This window comes from Nerophis ophidion, linkage group LG09 (genome assembly GCF_033978795.1).
Source record: "Nerophis ophidion isolate RoL-2023_Sa linkage group LG09, RoL_Noph_v1.0, whole genome shotgun sequence".
NCBI classification, from domain to species: Eukaryota; Metazoa; Chordata; class Actinopteri; order Syngnathiformes; family Syngnathidae; genus Nerophis; species Nerophis ophidion.
Window position 1 is genome coordinate 22,484,002 of NC_084619.1, and position 26,564 is coordinate 22,510,565.

The window sequence follows — 26,564 nt, forward strand, 5'->3', positions numbered from 1 at the left end:
GAAGCCCTGATACAAGACATTTTTACTATCCGTTTAATGTCAGGTGTGAATGAGAAAAACAATCCCCCCAGTATGTGACTTGGCATCTGCACGTCTCAAGTTGACAAAACGCTCATTACTTCTGCCATAAATCTTGAGCTCCAGATAGAAGGCGCCAGAAATAGTAGTCGGCTTTCGCCAAAACATAATCTGTCTAAATCATCATCGTCTGTTGGACTGGGCAGTTATGCTTTGACAAAGTAATATGGCGTGCACATACTCTATGTATATAGCACACGCTGAGGCCGGCTGGAAGACCAACTGTGTGAAACTGATAGTTTTCCATTACTAAGTCTACACAGACAACCCAAAGTAAACATGCAAAATCATTACTTGGGTTTCTTGCGGCCAAAGGAACATTTGGTTTCTCTGACAAAAGCTCCTGAGAGTGTATGGATCTTCTGTCAGGTATACATGCAAGAAACAATCCCTCCTTAATTGGCCATACAGCTCTACGAAGTCAGCAATCACGGGGCGGGAGAAACTACCAACGAAGAAATCACCACTCATCATGTTTTCTTTGTTCAAGCTCCATTTCTTCCACCCCATTGTTTTTGTGGCCTGAGAACATAGCAGCAGTGTGCTGTACGGTTGCGCCGGTCAGTCACAGACAAAGTGTCAGCCCGGCCATATTGTGGGCTCCATAATAGCCCCCCCGGTGGAGCTGTTTGTGTCCGACCAAGGTGCACTCTGGGCTAGTGTAGGCACTCCTAAATGGAGCTGCACAGCATGGATGGAAGGGTTATAAATGTAGCTTTAATTCAAGCGTAAAGGGAACAGTGGCTGCACAGAAACGTTTGAGTCCATCCATCCATCCATTTTTTAACGCTTATCCCCTTCAGGTTCGTGGGGGTGCTGAAGGCTATCTGAGCTACAATCGGGCGAAAGGCAGGGTACACCCTGGACAAGTCGACACCTCATCACAGGGATGACAGACAACATTCAACTTTATTTATTTATTTTTTATTTATAAAGCACATTTCAAATTTACCACAGGGGTAGCCAAAGTGCTCACATTCACACACTAGGGCCAATTTAGTGTTTGCCAATCAACGTAACCCCAGGTGCATGTCTTAGGAAGTACACGGAGGGAACCCACGCAGTCACGGGGGGGGACATGCAAACTCCACACAGAAAGATCCCGAGCGCAAGATCGAAAGTCCATTAAGCATATTTACTCTACAAATAAAAGTAGTGATTTCAGATAATTTTAAATATTATATACATTTTAGGGTCTTTTTCCCCTTGACAGTTGCCCCAAAATCTAGAGAAAAAAGAAAAGACATACCAGTCATTTTGTAAATTATTGGAAATTGTGTGGTCAAATGGAGTCCAAGAGCATGGATGGCCTCTTTCTGACTGTGGTTCAGCCATTTGTGCGTAACTGTGCCAAGTTGCACATACATTCCAAACTTGATAAATATTGTTGCGTGTGGTAAATGTTTACATTTGCATCTTCTACTAATACTATTCTGCTCATTTTATTAATCAGCGAATACAACATTTTGCATACGACAGAAGAAAAACGCTAAATGGACAGCCATCTCTATTACGCTTATTTTAAAGACGCAATACTTAATGCACAACCTTAGTACATTTGCTTTGCGTGCACTATCAAGTTTGGATGCCTTTTAGTAAACACACACTTTTAGTAGATCAGGCTGTTGATGTTTTGTTGTTAAATCGGTCACAAATATGGTAACACTTAAGTATGGGGAACATATTCACCATTAATTAGTTGCTTATTAAAGTAACAAAATACTTATTTCAGAGTTATTTGGACACTAGGGGAACATATAAGGCAGGGGTGTCCAAAGTTTTTCCACTGAGGCCCATAAATTGAAAAATTAAAGCATCCGGGGGCCATTTTGATATTTTTCATTTTCAAACCATAAGAAAATATATGGATTTTTTTTTTTTTTTTTTACCTTTAGGGGTTCCGGGGACCAAAAAGGGTCTTAGTCATTAAAATGTTAAAAATAAGTCAAATTATGTTTTTTTTTTAATTATTTAACACTTACAGTACATGTCTATATCAACTTGAGGTTGATATGAAGTAAAAAAAAAAAAAAAAAAAAAAGGGTTTTATGCCTTTTTGGTCAAATATAACTTTGTTTTTTATAGTAAAACTGAAATATGCACTATTTAGTAATTAGAACCATAAAAGATCAATAATGCAAGACACCATTGATTTTAATTTACTAGTATTTTTCGAGTAATCACAGTGTCAAGATAAATAAAATCCCACTAAATATCCAACTCATAAAGTGATACATTTTTATTATACATATTTTTTTAAATTTCAGCACTCAAGTTACGAGATCAACTTCAGATATATTTGTCGATTCTTTTGTTTTATGCTCTTTTGTAAATAAAACTTTAATGTTTTTATATGGCAACCACACAATAATATATGCACTATTTTTTTTGCACATAAAACATTTTAAAAGTAAAGTTTTTGAAGTAATTGGAGCCTTGAAAATAATTGATTATAACATTGATTTTTTTGTATTTTTTTTTGTTTGTTTGAGCAATGGAAAAACAATTTTAAAAAAAAACAGCCTGCATGACAGCTTTGTGTCAACATTACAACTTTTTCTTGTTAGATTTCACCTCATTCCACTTTTTTAAATGTTTTATTTTTGAAAAAGCATTTCAGACTGTGTGTCGGGCCGGTAAGCAATTAGCTGCGGGCTGCAAATGGCCCCCGGGCCGCACTTTGGACATCCCTGATATTAGGGTTAGGGGTTAGGGTTAATAAGTAATAATTTTGAAGTTATTGAAAGAAGACTCTTAGTTAATGACTTACTGGTTATATAATAAGGCCCTGCAGAATAAGACATTCATAAGTACCTATTAATGACTAATTAAGAGCCAACATGTTACTAATTTGCATGTTAATAAGCAACTAATTAATGGTGAATATGTGTTCCCCATATGAAAGTGTTATCAAAAATATTGTAAAAATAAAAATTCATTTATAGAAAAACACGCGTTCTTGAAATATTTCCCGACTGACAAACTCTACGGTCAACAAAATGTCAATCATTTAGTCGTCCCCCCTGAATTTCTTAAGATTGGGCCTGCACGGGCCTATTGAAAGTTAAAATTAAAAATGAATTGAACTTTTCTAAGCGATTGGTAATCCTGACAATATTTAAATCTGGTGCTTTTTCAAACGTGAGCAGACTCCTGCTGCAACATGTGCCATTTTATCGAAATAACGTTTGTGGGCGTTTTAGTCCTCAATTCTCCAGTGTAATCTGATCCAGATGAATATTGTGTTGAGTCATATACTGTGTAACATGTGGTTTACAGATGACCTAAGCCTAACTCACATTTAGATGACCTCATATTCAACATTCAAATATTCTGATACATTTCATCGCAACAACCATGTTCCTTCGTAGTGCATCTCCAATACCATAATTCAATGTGGTTTATGCATGTTAACTATTTTACAGACAGTAAACTGGATCTTTGGATGGATCGCTAATAGCAACAGTGCAACAAAAAAAATAATGGTCTCATCTCGAGTCAACCAGCTTGACAGTGTCAACACTCCCATTCGAACATTCATAGTACATTCACTGTTGCTTTTAGTTGTCAATCAACTACATTTACTGAAATGATGAGTGTTTATTTTAATTATTATTTTCATTGTATTTTATTTAAGTGTTCATGAATGCAATTATATATGTATTCTGTAAATATATACCGGTACTCAACAGGTACTTACCATGAATGGATTTACGTGGACCCGACTTAAAGAAGTTAAAAAACTTATTCGGGTGTTACCATTTAGTGGGCAACTGTGCGGAATATGTACTGTACTTTGCAATCTACTAATGAAAGTTTCAATCAATCTATCAATACTATATACTAATTTCATTGTGTTAAATAAGGTTAACATGTATTCTGCTGATAAAGAATCAGATTATTATATCTTAATGGGGCGGACATAAGTGTTTGCTTCTTCCTGCTACTTTTCGGATGCATATGTTATTTTTATTTTATTTATCTTTTTTTTAATTGTATAAATGGAGAGTACGTTTGGTTGTTGTGATCGAAATAAAGGATAAAGTAAAAAAAAAAGATATTTTGATTTTTTTTTTTTTAGATTTTTTTGCGCAAAAATCTCAAAAGTCAATGCTAAACAAAAATATCAAAACTGTAATGTTATTTTGCCCCTTTTGAAAGCATTTTGTTTAGATGATGTCACAGGTTTATATGAGTAAAATAACTTGTTATGCAAATATATACTAATCTGATGAAAATGTATTTAAAAGGTAAAAAAATAAATAAACATTACTGTACATGTTTGGTACTTTAGGGCTAAAGTTGATTGAAAAATTTGATCAAACAAACTTAAAACAAAAGTAATCCAATATGTTTTCATGCCCTTTGAAAAATGAAGGATTTTTATGTCCTGTTTGGATTTGGGGTATTGTTGAATAACTGTCAGTGTATCATACACCTGTGAAATAATTGGATGTTGAAATGTTATGATATAGCATGAAAAAAACTTTTTGGAATTATGTACAATAGAGTAACACGTCAGGAGATTTCTCCTAACAATCGAGGGAACTCCTCATGAAACAGTTCTGTAGAGATGAAGTAGTCTTGTGATTTTTCCCACACATACAGCACATATTGCGCTCTACCACGGTATCAAACACTAATCTCTGGATAATCCAATTAAGACATATATATATATATATATACATACACACACACACACACACACACACACACACACACAGTACAGGTCAAAAGTTTGGGCACGCCTTCTCATTCACAACACAACTGATGGTCCCAACCAAATTGATAAAGCAAGAAATTCCACTAATCACACTGATAGTGAAAGTGAAAACTATTTCAGGTGACTACATCTTGAAACTCATCGAGAGAATGCCAAGAGTGTGCAAAGCAGTAATCAGAGCAAAGGGTGGCTATTTTGAAGAAACAATAATATAAAACATGCTTTCTGTTATTTCACCTTTTTATGTTAAGTACATAACTCCACATGTGTTCATTCATATTTTTAATGCTTTCAGTGACAATCTACAATGTAAATAGTCATGAACATAAAGAAAACACATTGAACGAGAAGGTGTGTCCAAACTTTATATATACATACGTATGTATATGTATGTGTGTGTATAATATATAAAACTCCTGAAAAAAGGACAAGTATCTCCAACATAGCCGTCGTCACTTATTGGAAATACTTCCAGGCTTCAGACCAAAGCAACCATTGATGGGCGAGTTTGTCAGAATATATAATCTCATGAAGTGCTGACACAAAGATTTATAAAATAAATATATACCTAATTAAATAAATAATGAATTAATGAATTAAATTGTGAAATAACTAAATAAGTTGTGAAATAATTACATAAATAATTGAATAAATATGATATACACATTCATTAACACAGTCATCTATTTAATTCCACTTCTAATTGATAATGACACATATAAGTAATTATTTAAAGATGTATTTTTTTTATTAGATTTTGTTCCTTGTGACCGTCTTGAGGGGAGAATCCTGCTTTCAGGAAAACATTTGACTAAGATGCAATGTACCCTAAAAGCATATAATAAATACAAGAAGGATCCCACATACTAGTGATTCAGCAACCTTGCTACCATTTTTTCAGTAGATTGAGGGAGATACAGTATGTGTCAAAAAGAGACACTTTTATGGGCTTGCAATGTTTTGCCATTTGCAAGTGGTCTCGGAATGTAACCCTCGCATATTTACTGTATTTATAAATATAATTGGAAAAAGAATCAAAACATCAGTCGAGTCTTTATAGTTTATGAAACAAAATCTGTAACTGATTTTGCACATCCTCTTTGACTTACTACTAAGATATATTTGTGCTTAATGACTTCCTTGTATTTCATCTTAAAATGATACGTAGCCAAGTATTGCATCATTCTTGCCTTATCCTTAAACTGGAGTGACTTCTCTTGTATTTTGTGAACATTTTATATGCAAAAATCACGGTTGTAAAAACAGAAAGAACTTTGTCTTTCAAAGCACCAAATATATATTTAGAAATAATATTGCTTGACAATTAAATAAAATTGGAATAGGCCGGGGGTCAGCAACCTGCGGCTCTCGAGCAGCATGCGGCTCCTCAGTGCTGCCCTAGTGACTCCCTGGAGCATTTTTAAAAAAGGATTGAAAAAAGAAAAAGATGGGGGGGAAAATATATTTTTTGGTTTTAGTATGTTTGAGGACCAACATGACACAAACCTTCCCAATTGTTAGAAAGCCCACTGTTTCATATGTTTGTGTGTATGCTTCACTGATGAGAGTGTATGGTGAAAATCGTTTTGTCCTACTAATTTTGGCGGTTCTTAAACTCATCATCGTGTGGACTTTGACGCAACAGTTTGTTTACATGTAAAATCTTCCATTCCTTCTTTGTTTCATTTTGTCCACCAAACATTTTATGCTGTGCGTGAATGCACAAAGGTGTGCTTTGTTAATGTTATTGACTTGTCAGGCATATTTGGTCAGTTTATGACTGCAAGCTAATCAATGCTAAAATACTATTTGGGCTAGCTGTATGTACATATTGCATCATTATGCCTCATTTGTAGGTATATTTGAGCTCATTTAAAATCCTTTACTTTTATCTTCTTTGTATATAATTTAGTTTTGCACGTCTCATGACACATTATCTGTATGTAATATTGGCTGCATTTCAGATAGTTGTTTGTGTGCCATTAGTTCCAGACCACGGAAAACATTAAAGGGGAACATTATCACAATTTCAGAAGGGTTAAAACCAATAAATATCAGTTCCCAGTGCCTTATTTTATTTTTATAATTTTTTTTCAAAATTTTACCCATCATGGAATATCCCGAAAAGAGGCTTTAAAGTGCCTGATTTTCGCTATCTGTAAATCCACCCTTCCATTTTCCTGTGATGTCACATAGTGACGCCAATACAAACAAACATGGCGGATAGCACAGCAAGATATAGCGACATTAGCTCGGATTCAGACTCGGATTTGAGCGGCTTAAGCGATTCAACAGATTACGCTTGTATTAAAACGGATGGTTGGAGTGTGGAGGCAGATAGCGAAAACGAAACTGAAGAAGAAACTGAAGCTATTGAGCGAAGAGCTATTGAAGCCTTTCGGCGATCGCCTTCTAACCAACGATTGCATCTTTTGACCACTGGTGCAACTTAAATCCGTCTATTGGTAAGTGTTTGTTTGGCATTAAATGTGGGTGGACGGAAAGGCTGGATGCAAATATAGCTACAAATGTACATACAGCTAGCCTAAATAGCATGTTAGCATCGATTAGCTGGCAGTCATGCCACGACCAAATGTGTCTGATTAGCACATAAGTCAATAACATCAACAAAACTGACCTTTGTGATTTTGTTGACTTTATCGTTGGAAATGTATCTGCTTTGGGTGTCGCAGGATATCCACACATCTCTCTGCAATGTCTGTCGTAGCATCGCCGGTAAAATGAGTAGACCAAACGAGGGACGTTCGCATCTTTTAACACTGGTGCAACTTCAATCTGTCGATTGGTATGTTTGTTTAGCATTAAATGTGGGTGGAGCGAAAGGCTGGATGCAAATATAGCTACAAATGAGGCATAACGATGCAATATGTACATAGAGTTAGCCTAAAAAGCATGTTAGCATCGATTAGCATGCCGTGCTAATCGATGCACACTCCACGTAAATCAACATGAATCCGTCCCTGATCGTGTTGTTACACCCTACGACAACACACCGACGCGGCATGATGTCTCCAAGGTACGGAAAACAGTCGAAAAACGGAAAATAACTGAGCTAATTTGACTAATGTGTGTAATGTGTTTGAGAAAATGGTGGATTGCTTCCCATTGTAACGTCACGGGTGAAAGGTCATCGCTCCTACAGCGAACAATTGAAAGGCGTTTATATCGCCAAATTCACCCTTTTAGAGTTCGGAAATCGGTTAAAAAATATATGGTCTTTTTTCTGCAACATCAAGGTATATATTGACGCTTACATAGGTCTGGTGATAATGTTCCCCTTTAAATAGCTTGCCAAAGATTGTAATAAATCTATTAAAAGAAGACAGCTAACCGTTTTCTTTAACTTGGACACACACATATATACCTTTGACCATTAAAAGCCAGTCATTTCCAGGAGTTCTCACCCTCTGAGTTGCCTCTGATTTACTAGTGGTTTCCAATGTTGTAAAAATATATAGAATAAATATTACATTTCAACATTTCAGTCAACGAAGATTTGCTTCAGCCTGCGACACAGTCATTTTAATAGTAGGCTATTATAGCTAATATAGACTCTTACATGTGTTGCCTTCATTATAACACTTATATACGGCTTTTCACTTTTTGCGGCTCCAGACAGATTTTTGTTTTGTATTTTTGGTCCAATATGGCTCTTTTAAGGTTTTGGGTTGCCGGCCCCTGGAATAGGTTATGGACAGATGTAATTTCCATTTTTAATTGTCTGCATAATCAATAAATATAGTAGGACAGGCCGAGCTCATTCTGCCCTCCGCCTATGGGAGTGCACGGCTGAGAAGCATCTGGCACAATGTGCAACTGCCTTCATTTCCTGCCAGCCTCCTGGGAGGCGGAAAGGACCCCTGAGTTGTTCCCAATTGAAAATAGAGTCATGCCCCTTTAAGCAGCCCTCACAAAGTGAAAAAAAGGGGAAGCGGGAAAAGAACAGGAGCGAGGTTGAGGGTGTGTGTGGAAGTGTGAGGAGGCTGGCTTGTGTGCATGTGTTCATTCAAGGCTTTTAGGAGTAGGGGGTGACACCCTGGGGGGCCCAGATGAACTGAGGGATGGCGTGTCACTTTTGATCTCCAAATTAAAGCACACAACTCATTGAAAAGGATTGCACAGCACTGGCTGCAAGTGGAGCGCGGCCTGACATTTTTTTTTTTTTGTACCACTTTTTTAATATGCTTCCGACTCTGGACTATATTAAAGGCAAATGGGAAAACGGCATGTGTTTCCCCACTGAGGTTGAAATAAATGGAAAAACTGATGTGCTCACTTTGACACTATCAGGAAACGGAGGTCTAATTCCTTTCGCGTGACTTATTCGCAATTTTTTCACACAAATAAAGTAAGTATTTTTTTCTCCAAATCATTTTGCAGAAAATAAATCAATGAATATGTAATTTAGGCATCGCAATAATAAAAAAAAATGTGTGCTTGTGGGTTGAAGTTACTCTATTTTTTTTTAGGAATCTATGGGCTATATAAATAAATTAATATCGATATTTTTTTTTAGTAATCGAGTATTCTATCAATTAGTTTGTTCGATTAATCGACTAAATCAGATAAAAACCCACGCTACAAATTATTTGCAAGTTGACAAGATTTAAAATGTTATTTCTAAAAGTTTTAAAAGCTGTTTGCTTCTTTTCAGTCATTGACGTATCTTAATTTTAGCACAAATAATTATGATGTTTCTATTCTAGTCTAAAAAAGGCAACATTTAAAAAATAATTATTCGAATAAGATATTTTGGTTTTCCCCAGATAGAGATTACGCAACATCTCAAGGATGCTTAGTTTAAGATTGTAAGTTGAATAATGCTTGTTTACAGAATAGATACCTTATTTTTCGGACTATAAGTCGCAGTTTTTTTCATAGTTTGGCCGGGGGTGCGACTTATACTCAGGAGCGACTTATGTGTGAAATTATTAACACATTACCGTAAAATATCAATTTATTTAACTCATTCACTTAAGAATTTAGGGATTTAGCGATTAGGAACGACAGATTGTTTGGTAAACGTATAGCATGTTCTATATGTTATAGTTATTTGAATGACTCTTACCATAATATGTTACGTTAACATACCAGGCACCTTCTCCGTTGGTTATTTATGCCTCATATAAAGTACACTTATTCAGCTTGTTGTTCACTATTCTTTATTTATTTTAAATTGCCTTTCAAATGTCCATTTTTAGTGTTGGGTTTTATCAAATAAATTTCCCCCAAAAATGAGATTTATACTCCAGTGTGACTTATATATGTTTTTTTTCCTTCTTTATTATGCATTTTCGGTAGGTGCGACTTATACTCCGAAAAATACGGTACTTATTTCTATCTTGCTAATTTCTAGATATACTATTCTTCATTTAGAATGTCTTATCAAGTACAATTATCTGTCCATGCAGCAAATCCAATTTAATTTCATTAGATTTTAGTATTTTTTCCTAAAATCTGGTCATTTTATCTTATATATGACAGCTCATTTTTGCACTTTACAACCCCAATGTGTACTTTTGGAAAATAAATTAAATTAAACAAATATTTTTCTGCTTGACCTAACCTTCATTCTTCTTTTTCATTATAAATAAAAACACCAACATTGAAATTACACTTTTATTAACATGTGTGCATTAATTTAAAAAAAAAACATACTTTGCTGTTTGCCGCCACTTAGATCACAACACCCACATGCACGCTCTCATGTTTGCACATTTGCAGCGGCGCTGTGGAAACTATGTTCGCATTTTTCAAGTTACATGCGGTCCAGATTTGACCAACTTTTTTTTTGTTACACTCGTTAAACAATTAAATGAAGCAACAGAATATAAATCAAAACTATTTTCCAATTGTTTTAATCGAATAATCGGTATAGGCATAGATCAGGCGTGTCAAAGTCAAGGCCCACTGGGCATATTCGGCCCGTTAATGAATTATCCATGGCCCCCAAGATGATATTTAAAATGTATTAGAACTAGCCCGCAGGCCACAGCCGCCTGCTGCTGTTTTACATGCACCAATATTCCATCAGTGTTGGCGCAAGGAATTTTCAAAAGGAGGTCCTAGGGAGCCCATCAAGTCATAAAAATAGGGTCCCGCAATTAATTTTTGGGGTGCCACTTTTTTTGCAACCATTTTGAAAACTAATGATAAATGTATGCATTTATATCTCACATTTTATACTGTGTTTTGGAAAAAGGTTGTCATAAACGTTACTTAATTCAATAAAAAAAAATAATACAAAAGAAAAAAAATGCATGCATATGTAAATGTATTCAGTTATAAACATTCATTCACCTTCTTCTTTCCTTCATGGATATAAACTTTACCGCGGCCGGTATTATTTTCTATATTTTTATTGTAATATTTTCAGAATGTTTTTGTTCTATTTTTGGCCAAAGTAAGACAAAGAAAACAATCTAAAGTTGTCCTTATCTCTTTGTTTTAATGCCATGATTTTAATAGTCCGGGCTATATGAATAAACTTTGATTGATTAATACTTTGTTGAGAATTGTTCAAGTTTCTCGAGACTTTTCAAATCATTGAAATTACTTTACTTTTTTTAAAAACAACGAGCAACAAATCTAGCATATTTTTCTGGTGTTATTGGAGACTATACTGGTGTTTAGAGACTCTTTACTCCTGTCGCTTGATGTCCGCGACAAACAACAAGAGCTGCAGCCTGACGTTACACCTGCTGTTGCAGTTGGACTTTCTCTCCTTAAAAGCCGCTACTGTCCTCTCCTTCGCTCCAGACAATCCTGTGTGTATTGCGATAATTCAGTTTCGGCAGTGCGGGAAAACAAGTATTTTTTTCAGTGCATCACTCGTCAATAGTGCTAAATAATAGGCTATGCATATATATATATATATATATATATATATATATATATATATAGACACACATATACACACATATATATATATATATATATATATATATATATATATATATATATATATATATATACACATACACATCTCCTGACTGAATAAATAAAGTACTATCTAATCTAATCTAATATGTATATACATATGCCCTGCGATGAGGTAGCGACTTGTTCAGGGTGTACCCCGCCTTCTGCCCGATTGTAGCTGAGATAGGCACCAGCGCCCCCCGCCACCCAAAAGGGACAAGCGGTAGAAAAAGGATGGATTAATACATATATACATATATACATGTACAAACCCCGTTTCCATATGAGTTGGGAAATTTTGTTGGATGTAAATATAAACGGAATACAATGATTTATAAATCCTTTTCAACCCATATTCAGTTGAATATGCAACAAAGACAAGATATTTGATGTTCAAACTCATAAACTTTTTTTTTTTTTTGCAAATAATAATTAACTTAGAATTTCATGGCTGCAACACGTGCCAAAGTAGTTGGGAAAGGGCATGTTCACCACTGTGTTACATCACCTTTTCTTTTAACAACACTCAATAAATGTTTGGGAACGAGGAAACTAATTGTTGAAGCTTTGAAAGTGGAATTCTTTCCCATTCTTGTTTTATGTAGAGCTTCAGTCGTTCAACAGTCCGGGGTCTCCGCTGTCGTATTTTACGCTTCATAATGCGCCACACATTTTCGATGGGGGACAGGTCTGGACTGCAGGCGGGCCAGGAAAGTACCCACACTCTTTTTTTTACGAAGCCACGGTGTTGTAACACTTGTCTTGCTGAAATAAGCAGGGGCGTCCATGATAATGTTGCTTGGATGACAACATATGTTGCTCCAAAACCTGTATGGACCTTTCAGCGTTGATTGTGCCTTCACAGATGTGTAAGTTACCCATGCCTTGGGCACTAATACACCCCCATACCATCACAGATGCTGGCTTTTGAACTTTGCGCCTACAACAATCCGAATGGTTATTTTCCTCTTTGTTCTGGAGGACACCACATCTTCTGTTTCCAAATATAATTTGAAATGTGGACTCGTCAGACCACAGAACACCTTTCCACTTTGCATCAGTCCATCTTAGGTGAGCTCGGTGTTTCAGGATATTGTTGATAAATGGGTTTGGCTTTGCATAGTAGAGTTTTACAGATGTAGCGACCAACTGTAGTTACTGACAGTGGTTTTATCAAGTGTTCCTGAGCCCATGTGCTGATATCCTTTACACACTGATGTAGGTTTTTGATGCAGTACTACCTGAGGGATCAAAAGTCCGTAATATCATCGTTTACGTGCAGTGATTTCTCCAGATTCTCTGAACTTTTTGATGATTTTACGGACCGTAGATGGTAAAATCCCTAAATTCCTTGCAATAGCTCGTTGAGAAATGTTGTTCTAAAACTGTTCGATAATTTGCTTACAAAGTGGTGACCCTCACCCCATCCTTGTATGTGAATTACTTAGCATTTCATGGAAGCTGCTTTTATACCCAATCATGGCACCCAACTGTTCCCAATTAGCCTGCACACCTGTATGATGTTCCATATAAGACAACCTGGTAGATTGAAGAGAAATGTAAAATGAAGGACAAGTGGACTGACGATAAATCACATCAAATATTCACGACTTACAATACTTTGTCACATGCTGTAAAAGTAGTCAGTGACACGCCATTTGTGTCGTTATTCGTCCCAACCCAAGTGAATCAAATGTTATTGCTAACGATGTGTTCCTGTTGTTGCCGTGAGATGAATACTGACATTTATTCTTTTTATGTGGTTTTTTTGGACCAAAATGAATCATTTGACCCTTTTGAATTGGGACAAGCGGTAGGAAATGGATGGATGGATGGATGGATGGACTGTTGGACACTGCAGACAGAAGTCTGACTTTTTATCTAAAATCCGGTACATTTGGTTTTTAAATCATATCGTTTTTGTATACTATTGTTTTCTATTTCATTTATTCACACTTTAGTATGTTTGTAAAAACATATCAACTAATCATTTCTGTTTTTGTTTTTTTACATGGTAACTGTATATTTATATGATTTGCCACTCATTCATAAGTTATCAGCCTGATTTGTATTAACTACCCTGAACTGTCAAATGTGGTGGAAACCCAAACCACAGACTTGTACAGGATCTTTTGGTGGAAAAAGGCCTAATGGCTGCCGACTGGAGCATGTCCACACGTACAGTACATTACAGTGAGGCAGATCTTTTACCACCGCACAAAATGTGAATGTCAGTGTGGACCAACAAAAGCCAAAAGGCATGCTGGGAGTTGAGTGGTTTGTGTTATATATTTATTCTTTTCTGAAAGGTGAGAGTTGACTCCCTCCTGGTCCTCGCCCTGCCTGCCTGCCCAATCAAACGGTTGGCGGTGTGTCAAATATTCCTCACATTCTTGGAATATTTCATCGGCTTTGCATGTCTTCACATCCAGCTGAACACAGACATGCAGTGATGGCACTAACAGTAGAAGGAGCACTTCTTATAGCTTTCTTTAGTTCAGGGGTCACCAACCTTTTTGAAACCAAGAGCTACTTCTTGGGTACTGATTAATGCGAAGGGCTACAAGTTTGATACACAATTAAATAAATTGCCAGAAATAGCCAATTTGCTCAATTTACCATTAATAAATAAATTTATATATACATAGAAAATGGGTATTTCTGTCTGTTATTCCGTCGTACATTTTTTTCCTTTTACGGAAGGTTTTTTGTAGAGATTAAATGATGAAAAAAACACTTAATTGAACTGTTTAAAAGAGGAGGAAACACGAAAAAAAAAAGAAAATTAAATTTTGAAACATAGTTTATCTTGAAATTCGACTCTTTAAAATTCAAAATTCAACCGAAAAAAATTAACAGAAAAATTAGCTAATTCGAATCTTTTTGAAAAAATTTTAAAAATAATTTATGGAACATCATTTGTAATTTTTTCTGATTAAGACTAATTTTAGAATTTTGATGACATGTTTTAAATAGGTTAAAATCCAATCTGCACTTTGTTAAAATATATAACAAATTGGACCAAGCTATATTTCTAACAAAGACAAATCATTATTTCTTCTAAATTTTCCAGAACAAAATTTTTAAAAGAAATTCAAAAGACTTTGAAAAAAGATTTAAATTTGATTTACAGTTTTTGTAGGTTTGCCGGAATATTTTTTTTTTATTTTAATCATAATAAGTTAATATATTTCACAAATATTCTTCGTCGAAAAAACAGAAGCTAAAATGAAGAATTAAATTAAAATGTATTTATTATTCTATACAATAAAAAAATTAAAAATTACTTGAACTCTGATTTAAATTGTCAGGAAAGTAGAGGAAGGAATTTAAAAGGTAAAAAGGTATATGTGTTTAAAAATCCTAAAATAATTTTTAAGGTTGTATTTTTTTGCTCTAAAATAGTCTTTCTAAAAGTTATAAGAATCAAAGTAAAAAAATTAAATAGTTTATCTAAACAAGTGAAGACCTAGTCTTTGAAATATTTTATATTTGAGTTGTCCCTCTTAGAGTTAAAAATGTTGAGCAAAGCGATACCAGCTTGCTAGTAAATACATAAAATTAAAAAAAATAGAGGCAGCTCACTGGTAAGTGCTGCAATTTGAGCTATTTTTAGAACAGGCCAGCGGGCGACTCATCTGGTCCTTACGGGCGACCTGGTGCCCGCGGACACCGCGTTGGTGACCCCTGCTTTAGTTAGAGGAAACATTCCCCTCAGTGCTAATAAAGCATTTATGGAGGGGTGGTCACCGTTCCATTGGCCATAAATACCCATTCATCATTGGGGACATGAAGAAAATATGTCACTTGCAAGCTAAATATACATCAACAAGCAGCTGGAGGATGCTTAACACTCTCTAAAAAGCCCGTTGATCCTAGACCTGTCTTAACCTCCGGGTCAGAATTGGAGGGGTCCCTGCTGATGTTAAAATAGGCATTTAAAGTATTAAAGGGTGGGACATCATTGCCATATAATATTTGGTGGGATCTCGATGTTCTACACTACAGTGCAAACAAAGTTGTCAAAAATAGGATGACAACAGGGGTCATTGTTCATCTCTTAGACTTCACTCTGTCGGGCTAATCTAAAAAAACATGATAATTTGAATGGTGCTATACATCCCTCTGTGTTTCCTTTGGCAAAGGTATAAAAATAACCGTAGTAGTGTAAACACAAGTGCACTGCACTACTGGGTGGCAGCATACTTCAAAGTACGGCAAAACAAAGTCTTTTTCACACTATGGGTCATTTACGATTTTATTTGCCCATATCAATCAATCAATCAATGTTTACTTATATAGCCCTAAATCACTAGTGTCTCAAAGGGCTGCACAAACCACTACGACATCCTCGGTAGGCCCACATAAGGGCAAGGAAAACTCACACCCAGTGGGACATCGGTGACAATAATGACCCAGTGGGACTATGTGACCCGTATTGGATTTTTTCATGTCAATGTGAACGGTGCAATTCCGATTTTTTTTTTTTTTAATCTGACCCAGGCCTCTATCGTATTTGGATATCAATGAGTTATGTATCCGACGTGACTGCAGACCGAACGCTCCGGTTCATACGACCAGTGTAATCAAAAGCGAAAAACGTCATAATTGTCCGCCAAAATAGACAGCTGCGAAATAAATAGTTAAATAAGCAGAAAATAATTGATTTTAGGCACTCTATGAACTCAACGATTGCGTTTCCATGCACTAAATTAGTCTGATTTCTCAAATATCTTGTTTTTTTCACACCTTCATGTGAAGTCCCAGTGTTCCTGTCATAATGCGACTATAGGTCATGTGCGGTGGGCCTCCCATACAATGGCCGCGTATTTCCTTTTAACACAGATAAATGTATTGCTATTTCGTAGGGGTGTAACGGTACACAAAAATTTCGGTTCGGTACGTGCCTCGGTTTAGAGGTCACGGTTCGGTTCATTTTCGGTACAGTAAGAAAACAACAAAATATAAATTTTTGGGTTATTTATTTACCAAATTTGTAAACAAAGGCTTTATCCTTTTAACATTGGGAACACTATAATAATTCTGCCCACGTTAATCCACATTAAACTGCCTCAAGTTGTTGCTTTGATTAAATAAAACGGCAAAACCTTTCTTCTACATATAAAAAGTGCAACATTAAACAGCTTCAAGTCAACTCATCATGCTTAATTTATTACAACATTTGGGAAGCCTGTAGTTGACTTTTACTATGTAAATGTTATATTTTTGTCAACATGTGATAGCAGGGACCCTGCCATTCAAACTAGGCTGCTACATTATTAATGATTAATGTAACTATAGCACAAAAAATAGTACAACAGCAATTGGAGAGACTATTCATTCCTGTACACCATGGAGTTCAATGCAATAACAGACAGACAGGGCTTTGCTGCCCCTAACACACACACACACGCTTTCATGCACACACACGCACGCACGCACACACACACACACCGCAAAATGAGCTAACATTATGCTAAAAGCTAACTAGCCTTCACCTAAAGCCAGGACTGCAAGCGAGCTGAGCTGCAGTTTAAGTTTCTAGAAGGTCAACGGGCTCATAGTCATGTTTAGAAAATAGTTGACTTGGAAGTGTTTATTATTATTTGGGGAGAGTCCGCTGCTCCCCTGCTAAACACATATCTGCTCGACGCTAAAGCATTGACAACATGCGTTCTGAATACGCACTGCTGATTGGCTGTTACATCGCTCTGAATACGCACTGCTGATTGGCTTTGTATGTAACCAATCAGATGGTTGTGTGGGCGGAACAATGCTTGCTGCTGAGACGGAGGCAGAAAGCAGAGCAGCTTGTGAAGACTTACAAACTCGTTCGGTACGCCCGCGTGCCGAACCGAAACCCCCGTACCGAAACGGTTCAATACAAATACACGTACCGTTACACCCCTACTATTTCGGTATATCTATGATGTCACACCAGGCATCTGTGGCTCCTCACAAGTTAACATTCAGCTCTGTAGTAAAAAATGCGCGCTGTGTTATTGACCAGATGGAAGTCCCAAGCAAAGAAAGATTGGGGGAAGAAAGTTGTTTTGAAGGGATTTTCCGACTGAGAATCATTGTATACAAAACTTTCGAATCTCACTGAGTTCATTCAAAAGGCTCTGTGGTTAGTTGGAAGGAGTTTTAAATCTGAAGAAAAAGACCATCCGTGCCTCAGGCAAAAACAGTTTCAGATGAAGTTGCTATTGTGTACAAGCTTGCTGGTTGTGCGGAATACATAGGCTGTGTTAATCAGTTTGTAGTGCAGAGTGAAGAGGTTTGTGTATGCTTTATAATTCGCCTTGTTATACTTACTTCATTCTCTTCCATCCCTTTTGTATTTCGTTCGGGGTGCGGGATCCTTTCTCAGCTGCATTAAGGGGGAAGGCGGTGTACACCCTGGACAAGTCGCCACCTCATCGCAGGGCCAACACAGATAGACAGACAACATTCACACTCACATTCACACACTAGGGCCAATTTAGTGTTGCCAATCATCCTATCCCCAGGTACATGTTTTTGGAAGTGGGAGGAAGCCGCAGTACCTGGAGGGAACCCAGGCACTCACGGGGAGAACATGCAAACTCCACACAGAAAGATCCCGAGCGCAGGATCGAACCAAAGATTCAAAATGAGTTAATTCAAACTATGCAAGCAAGTCATTTTGTTACGTCGCATGGTTTTGTGGTGGTCGTTTCCCTAAATTGCAGAAGGACGTCCGGAAGTAGCGTGCAGGTAAAAAGGTGATTTATTCTAAAAAGCAGGACAACAAGTACAAACACGTAGACACTAATTAAGTGTGGAGCCAAAAAAATCAAGATAATCACCAGGGGCGAACCGCAAGAAAGTTTTACACTCGGAAAATACAAAAGTGTGATGAAAACAGTATCCAATGTAAACAGCAAGACTGCCAGGCAGAGTGTGGCGCGAGGCAGGGATAAATAGCTCTCTGATTAGTGACCAGGAGCAGGTGAGCTCCACTAATCACAACCACTAATCAGAGGCAGGTAAAAAAAATCAGCACACACGGCAACTAAGAAATCAAACAAGGTTGCTGAAACAGAACTAACCAACAACTGAGGATATACTAAAAAAAACAAAACAGGACCCGGAAAACGGATTATGACAAATTTACTGCATTATTCATGAATAATCACAATTCCAAAGTGCCTCATTAAATAAAAGAATCATTTAAAAGCACTAAATACTATACAATATTACTGTGCAACAAAACCAAAAATGCGTTGTGCATACAATAGGCACTCCTTCACAAACAATTTAATAACATTCTGTCTTAAATGAGAGGCTGCAAAATATTCATTTAACTACATGTTTATTATTGAGGTTGTACAGGTGTACTATACTATACTAATTACATATATGTGTAAGTATATATATATATACACACACTCTACATTTACTGTGATTTTTTTTTAAATTGTTGTATCATTTTATTTTTTAAGACCATTAATACAAAATATTTATCGTTTAGGGAAAATAAAGGACAATATATTAACACTGCTGTCAAATTATTAAAAAAAAAAATACATTAATCACACTTTTGAATATGGTATATTCAAGATTATCCATCCATCCATTTCCTACCACTTATTCCTTTTGGGGTCGCGAGGGGCGCTGGTGCCTATCTCAGCTACAATCGGGCAGAAGGCGGTATACACCCTGGACAAGTCGCCACCTCATCACAGGGCCTACACAGATAGACAGACAACATTCACACTCACATTCACAAACTAGGGCCAATTTAGTGTTGTCCATCAACTTATCCCCAGGTGAATGACTTTGGAAGTAGGAGGAAGCCGGAGTACCCGGAGGGAACCCACTCAGTCACGGGAGGACATGCAAACTCCACACAGAAAGATCCCGAACCCGGGATTGAACCCAGGACTACTCAGGAACTTTGTACTTTACACTTCATAATGCGCCACACATTTTCGATGGGAGACAGGTCTGGACTGCAGGCGGGCCAGGAAAGTAACCGCACTCTTTTACTACGAAGCCACGCTGTTGTAACACGTAGCTTGGCATTGTCTTGCTGAAATAAGCAGGGGCGTCCATGATAACGTTACTTGGATGACAACATATGTTGTTCCAAAACCTGTATGGACCATTCAGCATTAATGGTCCCTTCACAGATGTGTAAGTTACCCATTCCTTGGGCACTAATACACCCCCATACCATCACAGATGTTAGCTTTTGAACTTTGCGCCTATAACAATCCAAATGGTTATTTTCCTTTTTGTTCTGGAGGACACCACGTCTTGTTTCCAAATATAATTTGAAAGGTGGACTCATCAGACCACAGATTACCTTTCCACTTTGTATCAGTCCATCCTAGGTGAGCTCGGGTCCAGCCAAGCCGGTGGCGTTTCAGGGTGTTGTTGATAAATGGGTTTGGCTTTGCATAGTCGAGTTTTAACTTGCACTTACAGATGTAGCGACCAACTGTAGTTACTGACAGTGGTTTTATGAAGAGTTCCTGAGCCCATGTGGGGATATCCTTTACACAATGATGTCGGTTTTTGATGCAGTACCGCCTGAGGGATCAAAAGTCTGTAATATCATAGCTTACGTGCAGTGATTTCTTCAGATTCTCTGAACCTTTTGATTATTTTATGGGCCGTAGATGGTAAAATCCCTAAACTACTTGGAATAGCTCTTTGAGAAATGTTGTTCTAAAACTGCTTACAAAGTGGTGACCCTCACCCCATCCTTGTTTGTGAAATACTTAGCATTTCATGGAAGATGCTTTCATACCCAATCATGGCACCCACCTCTTCCCAATTAGCCTGCACACCTGTGGTATGTTCCAAATAAGTGTTTGATGAGCATTCCTCAACAGTATCATTATTTATTGCCACCTTTCCCAACTTCTTTGTCACGTGTCTAAAGTTAATGACTAGTTGCAAAAAAAAATGTTAATTAGTTTGAACATCAAATATGTTGTCTTTGTAGCATATTCAACTGAATATGGGTTGAAAATGATTTGCAAATCATTGTATTCCGTTTATATTTACATCTAACACAATTTCTCAACTCATATGGAAACGGGGTTTGTCTATACACATATGTACATTTACGTAAACAGACATAAAAAAAAATAAAAAATAAAGGCACTCTCCAAATACATTAATTTTCAATTATGTATTTGGTGAGTGCTTTTATTTGAAAAAAAAATTAAAATTAAAAACATTTAAATAAAAAAGCTTATCTCCAAATACATTAATTTTCAATTATGTATTTGGTGAGTGTTTTTATTTGAAAAAAAAATTAAAATTAAAAAAATTAAAATAAAAAATCTTATGTATATATATATATATATATATATATATATATATATATATATATATATATATATATATATATATATATATATATATATATATATATATATATATATATATATATATATATAAGCACTTTCCAAATAGATCATTTAAAATTTATCTATTTGGAGAGTGCCTTTATTTTTTCTGCTGTTGCTTTTTCTTTGCCAGTATCTATACGTTACTTTTAATTGGGAGTCTCACTGAAAATGTCGTTATAGTTGCATAATGATAGAGAAAGACTCTGGAATCTATGGTAAACTTCACCTGCAGTGTTCAGTATTCAGTATTTGTTTAGTATTAGTATTCGAGTTTTTGGGATAAAAAAGTTGCTGAATCAATTTCAACTCACTGAATCGTTTCGGGTCGTATCGTTGTAAAACAATGAGATCGGCCTTGAATCCTATCCTCAACCACAAATATCAAATCAATCGTTGGTGGCATGGACAAAGGCTCTTGCTCGTTGATAACTGAGCAGCGCAGAAAGTGAACCTTGGTCAGTGGGAGTGACATGCTAACAGCCAATCAGCTAACAGTATCAACTACCACGTTTGTTTGCGCCATCTTGTTGCCTCGCTGTTGATTATTTGCACGGAGTGAGAAGATAAATTGTCAATTGTTGGATTTTTTTAAATGACGTTGTGGTTGGTAAATTATGAAAGGCGCTCGTCCCCACCAAGCCCGGCAATACCACACCACCTGAGAGCACAACCGTAACTTCCTGCCACAAAACTTGCATAAAAATGTTCTTCTCAGGTTTTCCCACATGTATACATTTTCACACTTTGCACTATTTTGTTCACTTTATTAAGCTTTTTTTTTTTTTTACACTAACCGGACATGGCTCGGTTGGTGGAGCAGACATGCTAGCAACTTGGGGGTTCCAGGTTCAATCTCCGCTTTCACCATCCTCCTCACTGCGGTTGTGTCCTTGGGCTAGATACTTTACCCAACTGTTCCCAGTGCCACCCACACTGGTTTAAAGGCCTACTGAAATGAGATGTTCTTATTTAAACGGGGATAGCAGGTCCATTCTATGTGTCATACTTGATCATTTCGCGATATTGCCAAATTTTTGCTGAAAGGATTTAGTAGAGAACATCTACGATAAAGTTCACAACTTTTGGTCGCTAATAATAAAGCCTTGCCTGTACCGGAAGTAGCAGGCGATGTGCGCGTGACGTCATAGGTTGTGGAGCTCCTCACACCCTCACATTGTTTACAATCATTGCCACCAGCAGCGAGAGCGATTCGGACCGAGAAAGCGACAATTTCCCCATTAATTCGCGCGAGGATAAAAGATTCGTGGATGAGGATAGTGAGAGTGAAGGACTAGAAAAAAAGAAAAAAGACAAGGGCAGTGGGAGCGATTCAGATGTTATTAGACACATTTACAAGGATAATTCTGGAAAATCCCTTATCTGCTTATTGTGTTACTAGTGTTTTAGTGAGATTATATGGTCGTACCTGAAAGTCGGAGGGGTGTGGCTACGGGTGTGGTGACCGCCAGTGTCTCTGAGGGAAGCCACGTTTCTCGACGAGGCGTAGCGAAGGCAGCCGTTGGGGCCGGGCTGAGGTTTTTTTCCCCCCACCTCCTCGGTGGAAGCATCCAATGTTGGGGGCGGCCGGTCGGAGGCAAGAGAGTCCGCAGCTGCCTCTTTGACAGGTACATGAGGAACGACGCAAGCTCCGTTCATGTATACGGTAAGAGCCGACTTATTACCATAATTTTCTCACCACAACCTGCCGGTTGACATGTGGTAGGGAACCATGTTCGCTTGACCGCTCTGTTCCATAGTAAAGCCTAGAATGTAAACAAGGAAACAAGGAAACACCGGCTGTGTTTGTGTTGCTAAAGGCAGCCGCAATACACTGCTTCCCACCTACATCTTTCTTCCTTGACGTCTCCATTATTAATTAAACAAATTGCAAAAGATTCAGCAACACTGTGTAATTATGCGATTAAAGCAGACGACTTATAGCTGGGATCCGGCTGGAACAAAATGTCCGCTACAATCTGTGACGTCATGCGCACGTGTCATCATACCGCGACGTTTTCAACAGGATACTTCGCGCAAAATTTTAAATTGCAATTTAGTAAACTAAAAAGGCCGTATTGGCATGTGTTGCAATGTTAATATTTCATCATTGATATATAAACTATCAGACTGCGTGGTAGGTAGTAGTGGGTTTCAGTAGGCCTTTAAATGTAACTTAGGTAATATGTAACGTGATTTGAGTCACAAGAGATTATGTGAATATAATTCACGTCACATATTCCTTACTTTTACACCTTCATTTTCAGAGATTATTGTTAAGTTTTTATTGTGATTTTAGAATTTTGTGTACATTAAAGGTTTTCCATGGTTGTGTTGACATTTCCTTTCCTTTCTGCCTTGATAGCTGAATGGATTATATTCAGACAAATGTTCCATCCATCCATCCATTTTCTACCGCTTCTCCCTTTTGGGGTAGCGGGGGGGCTGGAGCCTAACTCAGCTGCACATGGGCGGAAGGCGGGATACACCCTGGACAAGTCGCCACCTCATCACAGTGCCAACACAGATAGACAGACAACATTCACACTCACATTCACACACTAGGGCCAATTTAGTGTTGCCAATCAACCTATCCCCAGGTGCATGTCTTTGGAGGTGGGAGGAAACCGGAGTACCCGGAGGGAACCCACGCAGTCACGGGGAGAACATGCAAATTCACAAAAATGCTTCATTTTACATAACATTTTTTTTACATTTAATATATATTTTCTCCTGATAAATATTTTTGGATAGGTCGATAGGGCGCTATGGTGTGACCAGCCGGCCAAGAACTGGAGCACCTGGTTCGAATCCAGCTTCCGTCATCCTCGTCACTGCTGTAGTGTCCTTGGGAAAGACACTTCACCCATCTTGCTCCGAGTGCCACCCAAATGTAGCTTAAATGTAGTTAATGCGTTTCCTCATGTAAAGTGCGTTGAGTCACTGGAGAAACAGCGCTATATAAATATAATTTACATAAGAAATATCAAAAATGTACTAATATAAAACACTTATATTGTGATTCGGTTTTCAGCCATATGTATATACACATATATATACATAGAAACATACATACATATATATATACATATATATATACATATACATATATATATATATATATATATATAAACACATACGTACATATATATATATATAAATAAATATACATATATACACACATACATACACATACATATATATATATATATATATATATACATATATATATATACATATATATATGTATATATATACATATACATATACATATATATATAAACACATACATATATATACTATGCATATATATAGATACACATAAATACATATATACACACATACATATATATACATACATGTATACACACATACATATATATACTATGCATATATATATATGTATATATATAGATACACATAAATACATATATACACACATACATATATATACATACATATATACACACATACATATATGTACAAATACATGTACATATATACACACACACATATATATATATAGATATATATATACATACACATACATACATACATATACATACACATACATATATATAGACATATATACTGTACATATATAAATAGATACACATACATACATATATACAAACATATAAATATATACATACATATATACACATACATATATACATACACATACATACATATATATACACGTACATATATATATATATATATATAGAAACATATATATACACATTCATACACATGTATATATACACACACATACACATACATACATACATATATATACACACATATAGATACACATACATATATATACTGTATATATATACACACATACATACAAATGTATACATACACACATATATACATACATACATACATATATATACACATAAATATATATATACACATACATACATATATATACACACATATTTATATATGTATACATAAATACACATACAAGTAAAAAAACAAAAACATAGACCTAAGGTTATTGAAGAATTTCAAGCATTAAAGTACATAAAATATAAATGTATTGCTGACTTATGACACTTTAACGAGCCGATGACTTTTGGATCCTATAAGTACATTTTCGGGCCCCTTCCATCTCCTCACTTGGAATGACATTGATGTGTGCACGATGACAGAGAAGAGCCCGTAGCGAGCATTTAACCCCCTCAGTACAACAACAGCGGGGTGTGTCAGCTTTCGGGGCGGAGAGGGTCTGACCTCTCACCTCCGACTGACTGCTACTCCCGCGGGGGACACCCTCGGGAGAGAGCCTCGCTCCCGCGCATGTGCCAGCATACCCTCCTCCCGCAGAGGACGCAAAGGAAGCGGGACTCACCTCGCTGTGATCCAGGCTCAGGCTGACGTTGGCGGGCGGCAGCGCGCTGCTCCTCAGCACGGTGATGTGCAGCGTGAGAAGGAGAAGTCCCAGCAGCAGCAGCAGCTCGGCCGCCAGCCGTGCCATCCTCCGGACGCGGCCGCCCTTCGGGGCCGCCGGAGCTCCGCCTCCGCCCGGTGCAGAGGCTCCGATCTCCGGATCCGCCGGGGACGAGGAGCCGCAACACCACTTCGGAGCCACTTCGGGGATCAGAATTGCGAAAAAATAAATAAATAAATAAATAAATAAAATAGTCCGAGGGAGCAGCAGAGTGTAAGTGTTCACACGTGCGGCGTGGATGTTCCGAGTCCGACTCCCGCGCTCTGCTTCCCACTTGTTGCGTCCTCAAGTCCACTTTTGTCCACGTCGGTCCACATTGTGCTCCATGTGCCGCCTTCGCTGGTCCTCCACGGAGGCGTTGTTGACCCTCTTCAGTCCTGACGGGCGTGTTTCAGAGTGCGTCCATGAGGGAAGATGAAGGCGCTGTTGGTGCTAGAATGTGCGCCTGGAGGTGAGCCACGGCAGGAAGGAAGAGGAGGTGAGAGCGTGTGAGAGCAACATGGCACGTCGGCCTCTCATGTTGTCTTAAGTCACCTTTATAGTCTACACCCCTTCCTCAACCCTCCTTGTGCGCGCCCCTCCCCCTGTTAACTCTTTCAGCCCACTTGGACACACTCGACTCTCTCAAGGGGCAAACACCTCCAGTCTGCAAACTACTAAAAAAAGTACATTTTGAAAAATTGTAATAAGACTCTCCTTGGACCAGGGGTGTCAAACGTACAGCCCTTGGCCCAAATCAGGCCCGCAAACAGGTAGGGCTCGGCGATACTGGCTTTTATCATCGCGATATTTTTATGCCATATTGCGATATACGATATATATTACGATATTTTGCCTTGGCCTTGAATGAACACTTGATGCATATAATCACCGCAGTATGATGATTCTATGTGTCTACATTAAAACATTTTTCTTCATACTGCATTAATATATGTTACTTTTAAAGGGGAACATTATCACAATTTCAAAAGGG

General features: G+C 37.3%; 1 protein-coding gene across 2 annotated transcripts in view; it reads right to left on the minus strand.

Moving 5' to 3' along the window:
* The window catches only part of ism1 (isthmin 1), a 47,215-nt gene extending 21,087 nt beyond the window's left edge, over positions 1–26,128 (minus strand). For both annotated transcript variants that reach the window (XM_061910573.1, XM_061910572.1), the window contains exon 1: positions 25,493–26,128. In XM_061910573.1, the coding sequence (XP_061766557.1) occupies positions 25,493–25,618 (126 nt within the window). In that variant the 5' untranslated portion in view covers positions 25,619–26,128. The remainder of the gene's footprint in view (positions 1–25,492) is intronic.
* Between the last annotated feature and the right edge of the window lie 436 nt (positions 26,129–26,564).